The sequence below is a fragment of the Lontra canadensis genome, unplaced genomic scaffold (assembly GCF_010015895.1).
Source record: "Lontra canadensis isolate GAN:19392208 unplaced genomic scaffold, GSC_riverotter_1.0 scaffold466, whole genome shotgun sequence".
Classification (NCBI taxonomy): Eukaryota; Metazoa; Chordata; class Mammalia; order Carnivora; family Mustelidae; genus Lontra; species Lontra canadensis.
Window position 1 is genome coordinate 41,613 of NW_022631459.1, and position 18,769 is coordinate 60,381.

Consider the following 18,769-nt stretch of genomic DNA (forward strand, 5'->3'; position numbering starts at 1 on the left):
CTTTTCTTTTCAGCTCTCCCTCCCAACCCGACTGTACCCACAGGAAACAGAGGCGTGAAGAAAAACTTGAGAAGAGGTAACCTCCTTGAGAAGAAGTAACAAGAAAATTCTGTTTCTGCTGCTTTCTCTGGACCAAGTTCCACTCCCCTGCTCCAAAGGGCACTGCATAGGTCTTCCTACGAGTGCTGTAAAGATACTGGGGAAGGGGCCAGGCCTGGGCAGGTGGCCCCAAGTGGGTAGGAATGAAAACTGGAACTTTCCATGCAATACCAGGCAAGGCTGTTTTGGAAACAAAAAATGGAAAAGACCATGCACCCATGGGTTGGGAGCTCCGAAGTCCCGGAGTGCATTTGGGTTGGGGTAAGTGTGATATTATTTCAAAGCCCAGTTTACTGCAGCATCAGGTCCCAAGAGGTAAAAAGACCAAAACCAACTTGTCCTCCTGTACAGGCGCGGTTCCTCGGTTTCCTGTTTTGTTGCACTCACTGGAGTTAGTTCTGCCAACCTCTCCAAGGGTGTGAGTACTCAGGCTGCTGGACGTTCCACTTTCTACCCTTTCTGCAAGCAGGAGGCACACCTCCCACGCAGGTGATACACACATTCACTCTGTAGACTGGTCACCGAAGGACTCGGTGACTAATGACAGGAAGCCTAAGTTGTTTGCTTTCTGGGAATATGGGGGACCCTGATGGATGGGGACAGCAGCAGACTTCTGGTGGGATCAGAACAATCTAGGTTGAGCATGAGATCCCCCAAGGGACTGGTCCCTGGGGCATGGGCCCCTAGCTTTTGTCTCATTACTGGACTTGATCTTTTAAGTAATGGAGACATTACTGCACTTGATCTTTTAAGACTCAGCTAAAATGTCTGTGCACATGGGAGAAGGGACAAAGACTGCCTTCTGGGGGAAAAACTCAAAACATCTTGGCTACTTGCCTCAGTTTAAGGGGTTCCCTGGAAATACTTGTCCAACTTGGCCAAAGGGAGATTGCATCTGGACAATACACTTGCAAAAAGGGAGACAGCACATCTAGTTCATCCATTTTAGAACTGGAATGGTCCCGGGGAATTTCACCTTGTTGGATGCTGACGGTAGGTGAGTGATGTGGAGGGAATCATGGTGAGGAAGACCCTTAAAAAAACCTGATTGTTTGGAGGCCACATCCTGCAGCTGAGCAAACAGGAGGCAGAGCCTCGCTGCCTCCTTAGACGTTGTCCCTCCCAAGATCACTGGAGAGGACAGGAGGTAAGGTCCTTGCAACAAAGGCAGGGCTGGCCAGAGCCGATTTCAAGAGGCTACTAATAGGCCTCCACGCCCTTTCTCTGATATACTTGGGTAGGCCAGAGCCACTGGCTTTAATTTTACAACAGCTCCCAATATCCTCAAATGCTCCTGACTCCTTAAGCACCCAGCAAAGCGACAGCAATCTTTCCTAAGACAGAGGTACCAACTGAAGGTTTCTTAGTCTAACCATCTGCCTTTTCTTGGAGGATAAGGTTGGAGCTTGAAGGTTTTCAGACCACGAAACAATAAAAACAGACCCGACGTGTACAAAACTGCACCACACACTGTTAACAGAGTGGACCGACTATTTTTCTAACCACGAAACACCACACTGTGCTGCTGGGCCCTGGACTCGCACATCCGTGCCTGGAGCAACACAGTTCTGTGCATCCACAAGTGGGGGAGAAAGGGGGAGGTTGTTGGAGGCTAACCAAAACACCTGAAGTTAGTGAGATTTTGGAGGAGGATCCCCTTGGATTCTGAGCAAAACGTGCACGAGCCATGTGAGAAGCGGCAAAAGGGATGGTTTGAGTCTGTGCGCTGTGACTTCACTGTCTGCCATAGCCTACGGAGCTCCTCCATGTTCCTGGGAGGAACAAAAGCCGCCCAGCTGCGGAGCAAAGGCCCCTGAAGTCCTCCCTGCGTTTCAGCGCTTTGGAGGTTCTCCCAAACCTGACTTCAGATCTGTCCCCGGTGGAGGCTCTGGGTGGGACACACCTTTCGGGTGCGGGGGTGTCCTGACGATCAGGCTCTACCTTCCCGGCTGTAAGTCATATCTGTTATGCCAGTGTACTCGGGAAATCAAAACTAGAGTCTCCTTTAGATCATCTGTTAGTGACCCATCTCCTCCACAACAAACAGAGGTTAAAGACCAGGGTTTAACCCTGAAAAGCTTTTAACCCCCCAAATACAGGACAATAAAGAGGGGGACAGAGGCTATGGGGTCAGGGCTGCTTTAGCTTACCATTTTCAAGTTGGCATAAAAGTGCTCAGAAAGACAGGTTTACAGGGGTATTACCTCCCCAAGGGACTTACAGGCAATCTCACTGGAAAAACGATTTCCTGCAGGTGCCACTTGACCCCATACTAGGCAGAGGGGAGTATGGTCTCAAGGCCCAGCACTGGGATTTAGGTGTCTTGCTTTTTCCCCAAGGAGCCCCAAAGACTTCCAGTTTTGATCTAAATGCCTGATTGGGCCCTTGAGCCCAGAAGAATTTTACTATACCATTGAAATGTTCTCTGAAAGGTACACCCCACAGATAACTTCCACAGGCAGTAAGCAATTAAGCAGGTAATTGTTCCAGAACCAGAACTAAGGTTCCTCAAGTCAATGAATCCAGTCTTCACATCTGGGCTGGCTGCAGAGTGTGAAAGGAGGGCAGCATGTCAAAATGGCGAGGAACCTGGAAAATGACAATGTGGCTGCTTTTGGGTCTTTTAAAGCCAATCTCCAGAGTGTTAGATGCCTTTTTTTTTGTATGTTCTAGGGACTTCTGTATGGGGTTCAGAACTGAGAATGTAAACCAAAGGAAACCGAGAGTTAATTATTAAACAACTGGTTGCTGGAGGAACAGAAGCAATGCTTGTCCACCTTTTAGATATTAATCTTGCTTTTTTGGCCAAAGGCACTTTCTTCTGTAGCAGAATCCCTCCTGGCGTGAATTCTGAGTTGATGTGGCTTCCCTGTGAGCTCCCCTTCAAGTGGACCGTCTCATTTTTTCAGACGACTAAAGCTCACCAAATCTTCACTATAAATAAAGCTTCCGGGGAGAGACATGCCTTTTTGACTCAGAAAGCTTTACACTGCAGACACAAAATCATGGGACTACCCGCCTCAGCTCAAGCAGTGCATCCACACCCTCCCAAACAGCATCCTTTCTTTCTCTTTTTACTTATTCATTTTTAAGGGGACTAGGAGGGCAAACTAGTTCATGAATCTGAGAGTGAGAGGTATCATTTGCTCGGATGTTCTGATCAGGCTTCTCACATCCCCGAAAGGTCATCAGCTACGGCAAAAATGTGGTCAAAGAGCGAAGCTGCCTCTGTCGAGGCGGAAGCAGAAAGGCTGCTGGACTCCAGATTAGAGTCTGCCTCACATCCCCAGGTTCCCAGGGCCTCTGGTCACCTCAAGTTACCTAATCAACAGACAACAGTGGCTTTCACGGATTGTAGCCAGTGCTTCCCAATTTACTCCCTGAAAATCTCCAATGTCTGCTTTATGTAGTCTAAAACGACAACGGAACCCAGCTCTTCCAGGACAGTGAAGTCTCTGTTGCAAGGCTCACCCCAGAGAACCTAGGCTGACCCTGGGCTGCTTTCCCCCCTACTCTGAGTGAGATGGGTGCCCGGATGGAGCAAGGCTGAGGTCACAAACATCGGCAGCTGCCCAGCCTGGAAGCCACCCCCCCACGGCCGTGGGGAAACGGGTTCCATCCCAGCAGGGCTCAGAAGGAATGGCTGTCACCTCGGCAGGGCAGTACGACCTGTGTCGCTTCGGGTCTGACCTCTTTCAGAGTTTCAAGAACAAGAACCACAAGAGCCCTTGCCTTGTAGAATCACCATTAGATAATCTCCTCGCCCTAGAGCCTCTTGAGCTAACAGGTTTCCTATTTGTTATAAACATGGGTGTTCTGAAATGCACAAAGGACCAGGACGAGGCTGGAGTATAAACGATAGCTAATCCTCATTTCCCTTAAAGTAAAAATTCAGCCGATTGTGACAACTTCTCTAGGTATTTCTTCTAATTCTAAATTTCCTCTCAACTAGGCTGGACTTCAAGAACACTTCAGAAATACTAAAAATCACACAGTTGTGGCAAAGATCGCACTGTGGTTATTAAATCCTTTTTAAGGAACCAAAAGAAATGCGGCTCAGGCTAAGCTGTTTTTAAAAAAGGTCGGGTGGGGAGACCAACAGAGGCACTCCCCCAGCGCTAGGTGGAAACGACAAGCACATACAGTACAATGTGAGATGCACAGCCAGGTCCGGCGGGAGTTGGATTACTCCTCTGATTACATAGGTTCTGGGGGGAAAGGGGGGCCTCCAACAAGAACTGTGTATGGGCAAGAGAAAGGGGAAGAAGGAAGAAGAACATTTCTGCATGGACATTTTATTCTGCTTTTTGCAACAAAAGGTGAATTTTTTTTTCTTCTAAGCAAGTCTAAAAGACCTTACATGGACTGACTCCTAATGTCAAAACAGAAATTATGTGTCACGAAGGAACTTGACTATGTAGCAATGTGTTTACAAAACTGCTGCAGAAGCCTCCCGGGAGCAGTGACCCGCTCTGCTCCCCAGAGGCCCCGAGAGGCAAGGCCTCCAGGATCTACGGCGTTGAACCGAGCCAGGCAGAAGGTGGAAATCCCGCACCTTCGAGGACTTCCTCGTCCTCGGCCTCACCGGGGGTGTGTGTGTGTGTGTGTGTGTGTGTGCTCCTCCCACACGCTTTGATCCCTCCAGATGGCCTCAGCTCAGACTCAGCATCATGGGAGCCTTCTCCACACGGGGCAGATGGGGCAGCGGACACTTGTAAAAACAAAACTGTCAATTCGTTAACTTTTCCATCCTGCCAGGTGTGCTACGAGAAAAATCAGAGGGACTCTTGTTTCATGGGCCACGCCATTCTGGAAGGCTACAAACAAATCGGATACAGCCGACTCCTGGTAGCCCTTCTCTTTTTCTCTCTCTCTCTCTCTCTCTCTCTCACACACACACACACACACACACACACACACACACAAACAGCCCTGGTCCAAAAAGATGGCATGACCTCACTGATGCTTCCCCAGTGGCTGCAAAATGATAAACTGAAAACAAAGTGAACAAAGTGAAATCCCCAGTACTTTCTCCATCCAGCGCACGGTGGACTGTGATAGACGCCCTAGTAATAAACCAGAATCCTGACGGGCAAACTCACTGTGAGACTTCATCTGCGCCACACACAGCAACCTGTTTGTGTCAAGCTCGAATGAGGTGCATACCTGCAGAGTTCACGGCAAAGCGGTGTCCAAGAAAGCCTCTGCGAGTGGGATCACTTGTGTGAGTTCTTCTGTTTCTCCTTGCTTTCTCTGGGGAAGAGTAACGGCCACCGCGACCACGGGTCTGAGTCATCTATCACAGAAGGGCTATGACTACACAGCCGTGAAGACAGCCATGGTGTTAACGGTGCCAGGGAGGGAGGAACACCAATCCTCGCTCATCAGGATCCCAGTGTAACAGAAAATAGCACCAGTTTCACAATTCTGGTGTTGGACAAAGCTTCTTTTTGTCCGTTAAGAAAGCATCAGCACAATCTCCCCAGTTAATTGCATTAATAGGACCCATTCATGTCACTGAAAAACACCTCTGGGCACAGTTCACTCTCCTGACCCAAAGACGCCAACATCAGTCCACACTGGACTCGGTAGGGTCCTGTGTTGTGACACTGGCCCAGTAAAAACATCTTTAGATCATGAAAAAACGCACGAATTACTAGCAACGCTGCAGTTCTCTTTTTAGGAGTCCTGCTTGTTTTCCTGCAGAGTACTTTTAGTCCATCTTGTAAAGGTAGAATTTAGTTGGAAGAACATGTCTTTTGGATTCCACTTAGTGCTTGGTTGAACCTGTTACATTTTCTCCTTTGCTTGCATGGGCAGGAGCTCAGACTGCTCTTCATCAGGCAACAAGTGGCAGTTGGTTCGTTTTGGAGCAAGAAATGCGAACAGCGAGTTGGTATTTAAACTCAGATCCTGTGGTGAGGTTTGTCCACTGGGACCCTTACCTAGGGACAGGATGTCTTTCCCAGAGGTAGGACAGTATTCTAGGGAAACTGTGGGCACCCTTTGGTGGTTCTGTGTCTCAAGACTGGGAAAGAAGATACAAACTGAGAGACACACAGAGAAATTTAAAGTTCTTCGAAAGATGTCCCCTCAAAATATTCAACACTGAATGACACAGGCCCACATCTTTTATATATATATATATATATATATATATATATATATATACACACATCTCTTTTAGTGGGAGGGAAGAGCAAAAGCTTTTCAAAGTTTGAGTATTTATTAGAATTTTTAAATAAAGAAAACTACGATTTTCATTTCACATCCTGGCTACATTTTGACAAAGGAGATGCTAGTAACGGCATGTCCTAAGCCAGGGACTGACAGTGTCCGCTCTCCTAGACCCACCGATCTCAAGACTCTGTTCTGCTTATTTCCCAACTAAATGACACAAATGGCAAACAAAGCCAGCACAAAGCCTGTATCAAAAACCAACACGAGTTTGCAGTGGGCCAACGCACGATGTCGTTGTTCTAGTCAACCACCCAGCGTTCTCCCATGCCACTTCTCAGCAGAAGATGGACCTTTCACATCTTAGCAGGAGACACACTGACTATTTCTGAGCATGCTCTGTGGTGCAATTCCAAGTGCTGTCACATCGCAAAGATAAGCAGACACCTGAATCATCCTCCCGTGTAATTTTCCGGAACTTAAACATGGTCACCCGGGAGGGGATGGGACCATACACCTGCACTGGCCCAGGCCAGCGGATGATTCCGCACAAGGACAATGTCCAGTTCAGCACGGTGTAAGGCATGGATGCACGAGGAGAGAAGCCACTGTTGGCGGTAAGTAGCATAATGGAAAAAATTCCAACCTGCAGGACAGAAACAGTGCTTGATGCTCTAGTTTTTTAGATAGTGATCCCAAGAATCCAGTTCAAATCCCTACTGTCAACATGTACAGAGGACTCCAATCTCTATCATTGTTTCTCCAGGTCTGAGCTGAGGCCATTTGCTCCCGGGTCGGTAATAGAAAAGAAAATAGGTTTCTTCCTATGTCTTTCTTGGCAATGGAAACACAACTTTGAGAAGGCCATGAGTTCTGGGAGTGCTATGAAGGTAGCTGAATTCTTTCTGTACCCTATGTAACTACAGTCAGTGACTGGGGAAGAGAGAGAGGACAGGGACACTTACCTAGCCACTAGCATCAAAAAACAAAAAGGGAAATTAACTATGAGGCTCTCCATTTCAGAAACACCCCGAATTTAAAAAATGAAACAAAACCTTAAAAATTAAACAGTTAAATTCCTCTTCTAAAAGTCATTTATTTACATATTATATGCCCAGTATATAATGTGTAGATAAATGTACCTGCCGGGGAAGTGACCAACCTCCTGGACTGAACAGCGCATTAGAGGACAAATTCTTGAAAGGTTTCATCTCATACTGGTATCTTTTAATAAAAAAAAAATTAAAAATCAAAGAAAAAAACGTCTGGCCAGGGCTGGGGTGAGACAAACAGGAACACTTCAGAATCCAAGGCCGAGGGAAGGCTGTCTGTCTCTCTAGACAATTGTAGGGGTGTGAAAAGGGAGGGACCAATCATGCACAAAAGTACTTACAAATTACACACCCACCCCCCACCCCCTCCAATAAAAAGAAAAGAAAAAGCCCATCACTTAACACCAAACAGCAACACCATCAAGAACCCCTTTCTCTGCTGCCCATCATGCCTTATTTGGAGAGGAGGTCTGTGAGGAGAGGTGAAAAGAGCAAGGGAGGGAAGATCTGCGCCCCAGTCTAGTTTCCAATTTCCATTCCTCTTACGCGAAGTCTTCAGTCATCTGACGCCTGGCCTGGAGCTCTGGGAAGAAACCGAGTACGTGGTGGCCACGACCGGGGTGCCGTTGTTGGCCGAGTAGCCTTGCCTCAATGTCTCAAAATACGACGCCTGCACTGGCTTGTGGTACTGCAGCACTTTAACGGCGTCTTCTATTTTAAACCATTCTCTCTTCCTTCCTGTGGGGGGCAGACAGAAGAAGAAATGAGGACAAAAGGGAAGGACCGCAGGCTTCTGATCTTCAGCTTGGGAGCAAGGGTCACTGAAAAGAGAAAAGCAACATTATCAAGACTTTAAAACCGGGCATTACGAAGGTGTTTTTCCTCCCTTTCTTTTCCTACAAGAGTATATGCTTCAAATACCATACAGATGTCTGATGCGGAAGATAGGGAAGACATCTGAGAAGCAGACTGTGTGAAACCCGCCCTCCTGGTCTCCTCTTGCGTTCCGGGGCCTCTGGGCCTTGCCCGGCTTGCAGGTACACACCTGAAGCCCAGCCAGCACCCCCATCTTCTGCACAAATCAGCATGAACGTCCGCTTCCAGAATTATGGGGCTGCCTGCCTTATAATCAGTTATTTATTTCAGAATTTAAAGAGTTACATATCCATATATCATAAAATATTTTAAAAGTAACCATCCCTACTCACTTCTCAGTCTGTTTTCTTCCTTTTTTCTCAAATCTGTTTTTAAAATCCTTTATTTTTTTCTCTTATAATAAAAGATCATTGCTTAACATTAGGAAAATGGAAGAAAGTATAAAGAATACAATTACCTACAACACGAGAAACCACAAATGACTACCCTCGGTATCTTCGTGTCTTTATTTTTCTTCCATCGTATCTGAAAAAGAGGCTGCCCTGAACAACTATAACTGGGATCATGCTTTCAGATGCTCGGAGTCCTGAGCAGCTCTAAGAAGAGTGCTGTGGTTAGAAACCCTGATGCTGGAGCTAACATGCTGGGCTCCAATAACATCACTGGCTCTAATGAACGGTCAGTTCGTGGCAAGTTACTGAACTAGGTACTGAGCTGTGCCCCACCTTCTTCATTTGTAGAGGTAATACCTAGTACCCATCTCACAAGTCTGTTGTGAGGATTTTTTTTTTTTTTTTAAAGATTTCATCTGTTTGACAGAGAGATAGTGAGAGAGGGAACACAAGCAGGTGGAACCGGAGAGAAGCAGGCTTCCCGCTGAGCAGGGAGCCTGATATGGGACTCCATCCCAGGACCCTGAGATCATGACCTGAGCTGAAGACAGACGCTTAACTGACTGAGCCATCCTGGTGCCCCAGTTGTGAGGATTAATATGTAAGATATCTGAATGATACCTGGCACACAGTATAGAAGAGTTTGCTTATCAGTACAATTATTGCTTCATTTTTTATTTCATACTCTTTCTTACGTACTTGTCTACGTTATAAAAAAAATATGCACAGCGCCTGGATGACTCAGGCAGTAGAGTGTCTGAATCTTGATTTTGGCTCAGGTCACGATCTCAGGGTTGTAAGATGGAGCCCATGTCTGGGCTCTGTGCTGGATGTGGAGCCTGCTTAGGATTCTCTCTCTTCCCCTCTCCCTCAGCCCCCAGCACTCTCACTCTTCAAAAACAACAACAAAAAACCTTTATCTGTTTTTTTCTTTCTTTTAACCTCCCAGAAGAGGACTAGAACTGAGATCCTAAGAATAAAACATGTGGACTCTAAAGGCCTCTGGTTCTGTAATGCCAAATTGGCTTTCCAGCAGGGCCATCCCACTCCTCAGCCCTACCTGCGTGTGCCACATGTCGTTCTCACCACCGCCCTGCTCGGCAATGCTACCTTTCCCTCTGTCACTGCCTTATTCTTTAGGTGAAAACCAGAACCTCATTTCTGTTTTCATTTCACATCCCTATTTTAATATAGCTCTAATTAGTGTATATATAAGTTTATGCCCTGCTTTTTTCATTCACCAAAAATGATTCACAAGCCCTCTGCCATGGTCTATTAGCTTTCAGAAGCCCGTGTTTAACAGCTGTGCGACATTCCATCAGACGAATGTACCTCAGCTCACTTATCCTTCACTGAGGCGTACGTTTAAAAGCCAATTTCCACCCGAAAAAGGCTCATCTGAAGGACAGCTCACAGGCTTATTCTCCATATTTTAGACTATTTCAGTATTTCAATTCTCGCAAGTAGTACAAGGTGAAAGTCCTGCTGGATATTAACAGAGCAATGGTACCTTGATAATTCATATCACAAGTGTGTGACTCCCGCCTGACAGAGTGCTCTGAGGACAGGGCCATGCCACACTCATCTGTCTCCTTTTTAAGCCCTAGCACTGGCTGTCAAGGAGGCTATTTTTAATAAACCCCTACTGAATTCATTTACTTGAGCATATTGCATTCTTACCAGATACAAAGCCGTTGAAAGCCGAAGGGCCACAAAACACCAACATCAGCAGTGTGAGGGGCATGGTGGCAAAGCACACACGCACCATAAAGGGAGAGGTTTCAGCAACTGGATTCTATCCATTTGCTGATTTATAACTGGTTTTTAAATTAATATTACACTTTCCTAGAATATACTTTCCTTCAGAGGCAAAAGATTAAACCATGATCCAACCATTAAATCTCCTAAGTTTTTAGTTCCAAAGACACACACCCAATAGTGATCTGAGCGATCAAAGAGAACGGCTCCTCAGGAGAAAGGGAGGGGCATCTGAAGGCGAATATGGGTAAAACCGGAAACTGCTCCCACTACTCTGCTTCTACCACACAACTCTGGAGGGAGCGGCTCCCCCAACAAAACCAGCAGCTTTCTCCAACGGTATGAATAAGCATCACAAGGAACAGCCAAGGTCCTGCTCCCAGCTGGGGTTTCGTGGCCAGCGGTGGCCCTAGCATTGTGGCCGAGGGTCACTATCTGCTGTGGACGGTCCAGTTCGGTGTTAGAAACCACATTTCTTATTTTTTAGGTGCCACGTTTCTATTGGTTGACCAGGTACCCACCTTCAGCTTTCTTTTGAATATTTCAAAACACTACTTTTCATCAAAATGGACATGCTTGTTCCAATAAACATATTCTTCTATGGCTTCTTTCATCAGGCTTGTTTCTAGGTCTGGGTCATGACCTGTGGTGTGGCAAGGGCCAGTGGTGGGGAGCATTCTGAAAGCTATCTGGGGACAACTTACCAATGTTAACGGAATCTTCCCAGTCTTCCAGCACTTCTGTGACAATGAGCACATACACATACGTTCTGTGCTTCCTCTCCTGGTTCTGAAGGGCAAAGAGAAAAGGACAGAGGAAGAGCTTTCCCTCAGAGAGCTGAGATTACTTAAGTGAAACACACCCTTAGCCATATGTCCAGAGAGCTCAGACACAAGCATTCCTTTTACTTTTAATCATCCTACAGTCATAAAGGGAATAGCACCAGATGGCCTATTTAAAACATGCCGCACTTGCATTTACGGCTGTGCTCTTTGGCTGGCCTTCTAAAGCCCAAGCTTTAATCTCTTTTTTTTGTTCCCCTTCCCCTAAGTACAACTTCCCAGGAAGGCTGTGAGAAGAAGTATGTGACCCCTTGAGAAATGTAACTCGCAAGAACACAAGGAAGAGAAGAGGCTGTGGGTGGGTGGGGGTTCCATCAGCGTGAGCAAGCTGATATCCGGCACGTCTCCCCTTCTCCTACTTACTTTGCTCATCCTTATTTCCCCACTTCTCACTTCTTTCCACCTTCCTCCAAACCTCTACCCAGCCTCTTAGCTTGTTCTTTCCACCTTTGCTATATAGTTACTTTATCTTCTTTTTCCTTCAGTGTTCTCTACACTGTATGTCCTTTCCTTGTATCTTGGAGAAGAGGAAGAGAGGTAGGGACAGGATAAACCATATAGGCACACCTTGTTTGTGCGTCACAGACACTGCCTCTGCTATAAATGGAAGGTCTGTGGCAATGTGGTGTCAAGCAAGTCTACCAATGTCTTCTTCCTAATGGTATTTACTTACTTTGTGTCTGTCAGTTTGGTAATTCTCAGAGTACTTCAGACTTTTTCATCATTATTCTAAGTGTTACGGCAATCCATGATCAGTAACTATTGATATTGCTATTGTAATTGTTTTAGGGTCCCACAAAGGATGCCCCTATAAGATAGTGAACTCAAGCAATAAATCTCACTGACTGGCCATTCCCATCTCTCCGTCCTTCTCCCTATTCCCTGAGACACAACAAAATTAAGATTAGTCCAATGAGGAGTGCCTGTGTAGCCCCATTGGTTAAGCATCTGCCTTTGGCTCAGGTCATGATCCCAGGGTCCTGGGATTAAGCCCCGTATTGGGCTCCCTGCTCAGCGAGGAGTCTGCTTCTCTCCCCCTCTGCCAGCTGCTCCCCCTGCTTGTGCTCCTCTCTCTCTCTCAAATAAACGAACTCTAAAAAAAAAAAACCAACAACAAAAAAAACCTTATAAAACAAGATTACCCAATTAATAACCCTACAGTGGCTTCTAAATGTTCAAGTGAGAGAAAAAGTTGCATAGCTCTACTCTCCCTTTAAATCAGAGGCTCGCAATGATTAAGCTTGGTGAGGAAGGCACACTGAAAGCCAAGACAGGCTGAAAGCTAGGCCTCTCGCACCAGTTAGCCAAGGTGTGAATGCAAAGGAAAAGTTTTGGAAGGAAATTAAAAGTTCTACTGCAGTGAACGCATGCATGACAAGAAAGTGAAACAGCCTTACCGCTGATATGGAGAAGGTTTGAATGTTCTGGATGGAAGATCAACCCAGTCCCAACCGTCACTTAAGACAAAGCCTGACCCAGAGCAAGGCCCTCGCTCTTTTCAGTTCTGTGAAGGCTGATAGAGGTGGGGAGGCCGAAGGAGAAAAGCCTGAAGCTAGCAGAGGTGGCTTCATGCGGGTTAAGGAAAGAAGCCGTCTCCGTAACACAAAGTGCAAGGGGAAGCAGCAGGTGCTGGTGGAGAAGCTGGAGCGAGTTCTCCAGGAGACCTAGGTCTGATCATCCATGACGGGGCTATACTAGACAACAGCTTTTCAGTGTAGACGAAACAGCCTTCTATCGGAAAAAGATGCCATCTAGGACTTTCATAGTCAAAGAGGTCAATGCCTGGCTGCAAAGCTTCAAAGGACCGAGTGACTCTCTGGTCAGAGCAGCTGGTGACTTCAAGTTGAAGCCAGGGCTCAAGGATCATTCCAAATATCCTAGGGTCCTCAAAAATTAAGCGAAATCGATTCTGCTGTCCTCTTACAAATGGAACAAAGCCTGGATGACAACACACCTGTTTCCAACATGGTTTACTGAATACTTAAAGCCCGCTGTTGAGAACTGCTCAGAAAAAAAGATTCCTTTCAAAACAAATAATACATTATATGCTAATAAGAATAAATAGCCAAAAAACCCCACCAAAAAAAAAAAAAAAGATTGCTCATTGACAGTGTCCCTGGTCAGCCAAGCGTTCTGATGGAGATGGACAATATGAATGTTTCCATGCCTGCTAGCACAACATCCGTTCCACAGACCATGGATCAAGGAGTCATTTCAACTTGTAAGTCCTTCTACTTAAGAAATACACTTCATAAGGCTAGAGCTGCCAGAGAGTGAGTGATTCCTCTGATGGATCTGGGCAAAGAAAACTGGAAACCTTCTGGAAAGGACTCACCATCTAGATGTCATAAAGAACAATGGTGATTCATGGAAAAAGGTAAAAAATATCAACACAAACAGGAGTTTGGAAGCAGCTGATTGCAGTCCTCATGAAGGACTTTGAGAGATTCAAGACTTGAGTGGAGAAGAAACTGCAGATGTGGTAGAAAGAGCAAGAGAACTAGAGTAAGTGGAGTCTGCAGTCAGTTAAGTGTCCAACTCTTTTTTTTTTTTTAAGATTTTATTTATTTATTTGAGAGAGAGAGAGCATGAGAGGGGGAGGGTCAGAGGGAGAAGCAGGCTCCCTGCTCAGCAGGGAGCCTGATGCGGGACTCAATCCTGGAACTCCAGGATCATGACCTGAGCCAAAGGCACTTGCCCAACCACCTGAGCCACCCAGGGACCCAAAGCGTCCAACTCTTGGTTTCAGCTCAGGTCATGATCTCAGAGTCGTGAGATGGAGCCCTGCACTGGGTTCCATGTTCAGCATAGAGTCTGCTTAAAACTCTCTCTCTCTCCTTCTCTCCTTCCAACTGCCCTGTGCTTATGCTCTCTATCAAAAAAGATAGAAAGAAAGAAAGGAAGGAAGGAAGAAAGAAAGTGGAGCCTTTAAATGGAACTGAATTGCTGCAATCTCATGGTAAAACCTGAAGACATGAGAAGCTGCTTCTTATGGACGAGCACAGAAAGTGGTTTCTTGAGATGGGAGTCTACCCCTGGTGAAGATTGTGTGAAGATTGTTGAAGTGACAACAGAAGATTTAGAATATTCCATAAACGTAGTTGATAAAGCAGCAGTAGGTTTGAGAGGACAGACTCCCAATTTTGAAAGAAGTTGTACTGTGTGTAAACAGCATAGTCTGCTACAGAAAAAATATATACAAAAGGGAGAGTCAACTGGTGCAACAAACTTTTTTTTTTTAAGATTTTATTTATTTATTTGACAGAGAGAAACCCAGTGAGAGAGGGAACACAAGCAGGGGGAGTGGGAAAGGGAGAAGCAGTCTTCCTGCTGAGCAGGGAGCCCGAGGAGGGGCTTGATCCCAGGACCCCGGGACCACGACCTGAGCCGAAGGCAGACGCCTAATGGCTGAGCCACCCAGGCTCCCTGCAAACTTCTTATTTTAAGAAACTGCCACAGCCAACCCAATTCTTAGCAACCATGACCCTGATCAGTCAGCAATCATCACGGAGGCAATCCCCTCTCCCAGCAAAAAGACTGTAACTTGCTGAAAGCTCATGATGATTAGCATTTTTTAGCAATAAAGTATTTTTAAATTAAGGCATATACATTAATACAGACATTTTAAGTGTATATATACACTTCATAGACTACAATATAGTATAAATATAACTTTTATATGCACTGACAAAAATCAAACATTTGACTTGCTTTATTGCAATAAATGCTCTATTGCAGTGGTCTGGAACTGAACCGACAGTATCTCTGTGGTTACGCCTGTACTTTGAAATAATTCTATTTGTCTGGAGGAGACTGTGGGATTTTGAAAAAGAAAGTAAACTATTCTCTTGGTGCTGCTTTGTTTTGAAAACACAGCAAAACAAAGATGGCGTCTACCCTAGACTCGGACCTCAAGGGACTAGATGTTTTTGTCCCCCCATGATTAGGATGTTGAAATCCTAACTCCCAATGGGTTAGTATTAGGAGGTAGTATTAGGAGCTCCCAATGTGGCAGCAGATTGGGTTGAGAAGGGCTGACTCTTGGGATAAAAGAGGCCCCAGTGAGCAACCATCCCCCTTTCACTGTGTGAAAACAGAGAGAAATGGTTGCGAGTATCCCCTGCTTTTCAAAAATTCTAGGTAAGCCACTTCACTTTTATGAAAGACCTACATCAGTACCCGCTTTTGCTAACTGAAAGAAATCTGAAGAGGAATTTGCGTTTAAAAAAAAAAAAAAAGTGAAAAGCAGAAGAAGCATTCAGCATTTCCACTGCAGCGAGCTATTAGAAGCAGCGGCTACCTGGAGCCGTGAGAGAGGAGAGGGTGGTCAGCCGGGCTCCTTCCCTGGGAACTACACTCAGCACTCCCTCATTGAGCTGCCAGAGCTGTGGACTGGGCCTCTGCACACCTGTGCGTTAACTTGACTTATTTTATGTAACCATTAACAACATGGATCCTGAAGTATCAGAAAAGCCTCAGAGAGATTGTTTTTTGGTTTTGGAAGTGCTAAAAAAAAAAATCACCATATAAATTAATTGCTTCTTCACTTTCTATCATTTTGACTTACAAAAGGCTTCCTATGAACACACTACTTTTGGATAGCAGGAGAAACTAGTAACTATGAACCAGGAAGTGGGTCCTCACCAGACAGTGAGTCTGCTGGGGCCTTGATTTTGGACTTTCTAGCCTCCAGAACCGTGAGAAACCCATTTTTAGTGTTTACAAGCCACTCAGTTTTGTTATAGCAGCCCGAAAGGACAAAGACAAAGAAATACATATATCCATGTTACATGGTTACAAACATGATAACAATTGCACCAAAGATTTTAACAGGCTTACCTCAAAAATTCCAACTAATCTTCCCAATGTCCCTTTTACTCCAGCCTGAAAAGTGAAGAAGAAGAATTAACACATTAATATTGTTTATATTGTTGGTCTCATTCTGAATCAAAACCCAAGGATGACTAGGTCTATGGAGGTCACACCAGTATTTTCTGACTGTCACAGACTGGTAACAGCAGGGTGTGCTCTAGGGAGGGAGGATTCCTCTCATCTCCCCATCTCTCTCCCCACTGCCATGCCGGCCAAACACAGCAAGTAATCAAGGCCATGAAGCTACATGGAAGATATTTTGAGGTATTAATTACTTCACTCACTCATTCATTCATTCATTCAACAAATACATTGACTGCCTAATACGTGTCAGAGATACAGTGATGAATAGGCTAGAACACAGGATCCAAGAACACAGGATCCTTATCTGACTCGTTCTTGGCTGTCCGCATACAGTATGCCTGAAACAGGGCTCAGCACCTTGTAGAAGCAGCTCAGAAGGCGTAAGTTAACAAGTACATAAACCTGGCGATTCTGCTAGTGACAGGAATTGACAGAGATGCACAGAATGATATGATGGACAGAGTGACAGGGAGGGGGCAACTTCATACAGTGGTCAGGCCTTTGTGCATAAACTCCGTATCTCCTATTGGCCCTTCGGTGTTTTTTGTTTTTTTTTTTAATTTGTGTCTTTCTGATGCATCACAGGCACATTTTTCAATTTATTTCAATTGATTAATTTTCTTTTCAGCCTATCAAAACTAGAGCTATCCCATCTCTAGGAATGTTTTTCATTTCTACCTGTTCTTTACATATCTGTTTCCATTATGTATGCCTTTGTTTCCATGATTTTTTGTTCTTTTAAAGTTATTCCTTCATTCACCTTTGAACAGCTTGAACATACTTAAGTTCCTTGTCAGGCCATGCCATAAAATTCATTTCATCTGAAGTGAATTCATGTTCCAACTGGTGAGGGGCTTACTTGTGAAGCTTCTGCTCCAAGGATGTCCAGGGAATACTGCAGGCAGAGCCACGGAATCAGGGTATGGTTTGGCTCCATCTTTTATGGTGCATTGCTTCTGTGTCCTCTCCCTACCTAGGTGCACACCTTTCTAAAAGTCTCTGCTCCTGGTATCCTTTCCGTTGGGAACTTGGGCTCCCCCTACTCCAAGGGGTTTGAACACTAGCCACCCAAGGCCTGTCAGGCTGCAGTCTTCCCATGACATTCAGGAGTTCTACCCTGTTTCTGATCTATAGAGATGGTACCCACCTTACTTTTGTACCAAGCTATGTCTTTTTAGCTTTTGATTTTTCTATTTTATATCTGTCCCTGCTAGAGGTGAGGAGAGCAAGAGAAGGATGAATCCCTGGAAGTGCCTAGGAAATGCTGTAACTTGTTTTTAATTTCCACTGCCATGTTATTTTATAACTAAATTTGTAATAAACTAAAAAGTGAGGCAAAAATACTTTCTAAAGACAAGAGATACTCATTAAATCTGTACAGAATGAAGAAAATTTTGAAATAAGTACTCTGGAAGTTCTTCAAAGATATTTAAAATAAAGGCCAATTTATAGGCCTAGACTCCTAGGTGACCTATATTTTAAAATTAATTTTTGAGAATTATCTGTCAAAGAATTCTCTTCTTTCCTCTTGCCAACATGCCTGTTCATTTCCCATCCATTCTTTCCCCCATGTGGCTTTGGGGTCTACTGAAATGGAAATGTTTACCTTTTCTCATTTAAACTTATTCTCTACATGTTTAAAAATTTTTTTGTATTTATTTAAGTAATCTCTACAGCCAATGTGGGGCTTGAACTAATGAAGAATAAGGGCCACACACTCCACTGACCAAGCCAGCCAGGTGCCCTTAAACTGACTCTTTTTACATTTTTAGAGATAATTGCACTCCACGGCCAGCTAAGACTAAGATTGTACTTCATGAATTAACCAATGTAGCTGCCTGAACAAGTGGGACGAGCTGGCAGGCCAGCCTGGACTAGAAAACCAATTCAGTACCCTGACCCCGGTAGCCTGAACACTCAGATCAACTCCTGAGACGTGGCACTCGTGCTCCTGCCTGTGGTCCCCACTGACTGGGCCTAGAGCATCCGTCAGGTTGGTGGGGAGGGAGGGAGGTAAGGAGATTCAGAGAGGTTCACAGAGGCCATCATTCACATTTCTCCTCTGCAAAGTAGAGACAGAGTTCTCTTTAGCAGTTTTAACTGTTCAATTAAAATTTTTTTCCCTAAAGAAACCAAAAGTTTAGAAAAGAAAATGACCTCCAATTTTTTTTTTATTTGTCAGAAAGAGAGAGAGAGAGCGCGAGCACAGGCAGACAGAATGGCAGGCAGAGGCAGAGGGAGAAGCAGGCTCCCTGCTGAGCAAGGAGCCCGATGTGGGACTCGATCCCAGGACGCTGGGATCATGACCTGAGCTGAAGGCAGCCGCTTAACCAACTGAGCCATCCAGGCGTCCCTGATCTCCAATTTTTAAAAAAAGATTTTATTTATTTATTTAAAGAGTGTGTACTCATGGGGGTAGGGAGTAGAGGAGGAGGAGAGGGACAAGGGACAAGCAGACTCCACGCTGAGCTCAGAGCCTGACACAGGGCTTAATCTCATGACCTGAGCCAAAATCAAGAGTTGGACACTTAACTGCCTGAACCACCCAGGCGCCCCAATCTCCAATTCTTTTTTTTTTTTTTTTTTAAGATTTCATTTGTTTCTTTGACACAGAGAG

The 18,769-nt window shown here is 45.2% G+C and overlaps 1 protein-coding gene across 1 annotated transcript; it reads right to left on the reverse strand.

Annotated features, from left to right (window-relative positions):
- Positions 1-7,242: 7,242 nt before the first annotated feature.
- LOC116863020 (diphosphoinositol polyphosphate phosphohydrolase 1) lies at positions 7,243-16,080 on the reverse strand (the record flags this gene model as incomplete). Its single annotated transcript, XM_032850496.1, has 3 exons — positions 7,243-8,066; positions 11,059-11,143; positions 16,036-16,080. Coding segments are annotated over 3 exons (309 nt in total), but the record flags the coding sequence as incomplete, so codon positions are not given.
- Positions 16,081-18,769: the final 2,689 nt, after the last annotated feature.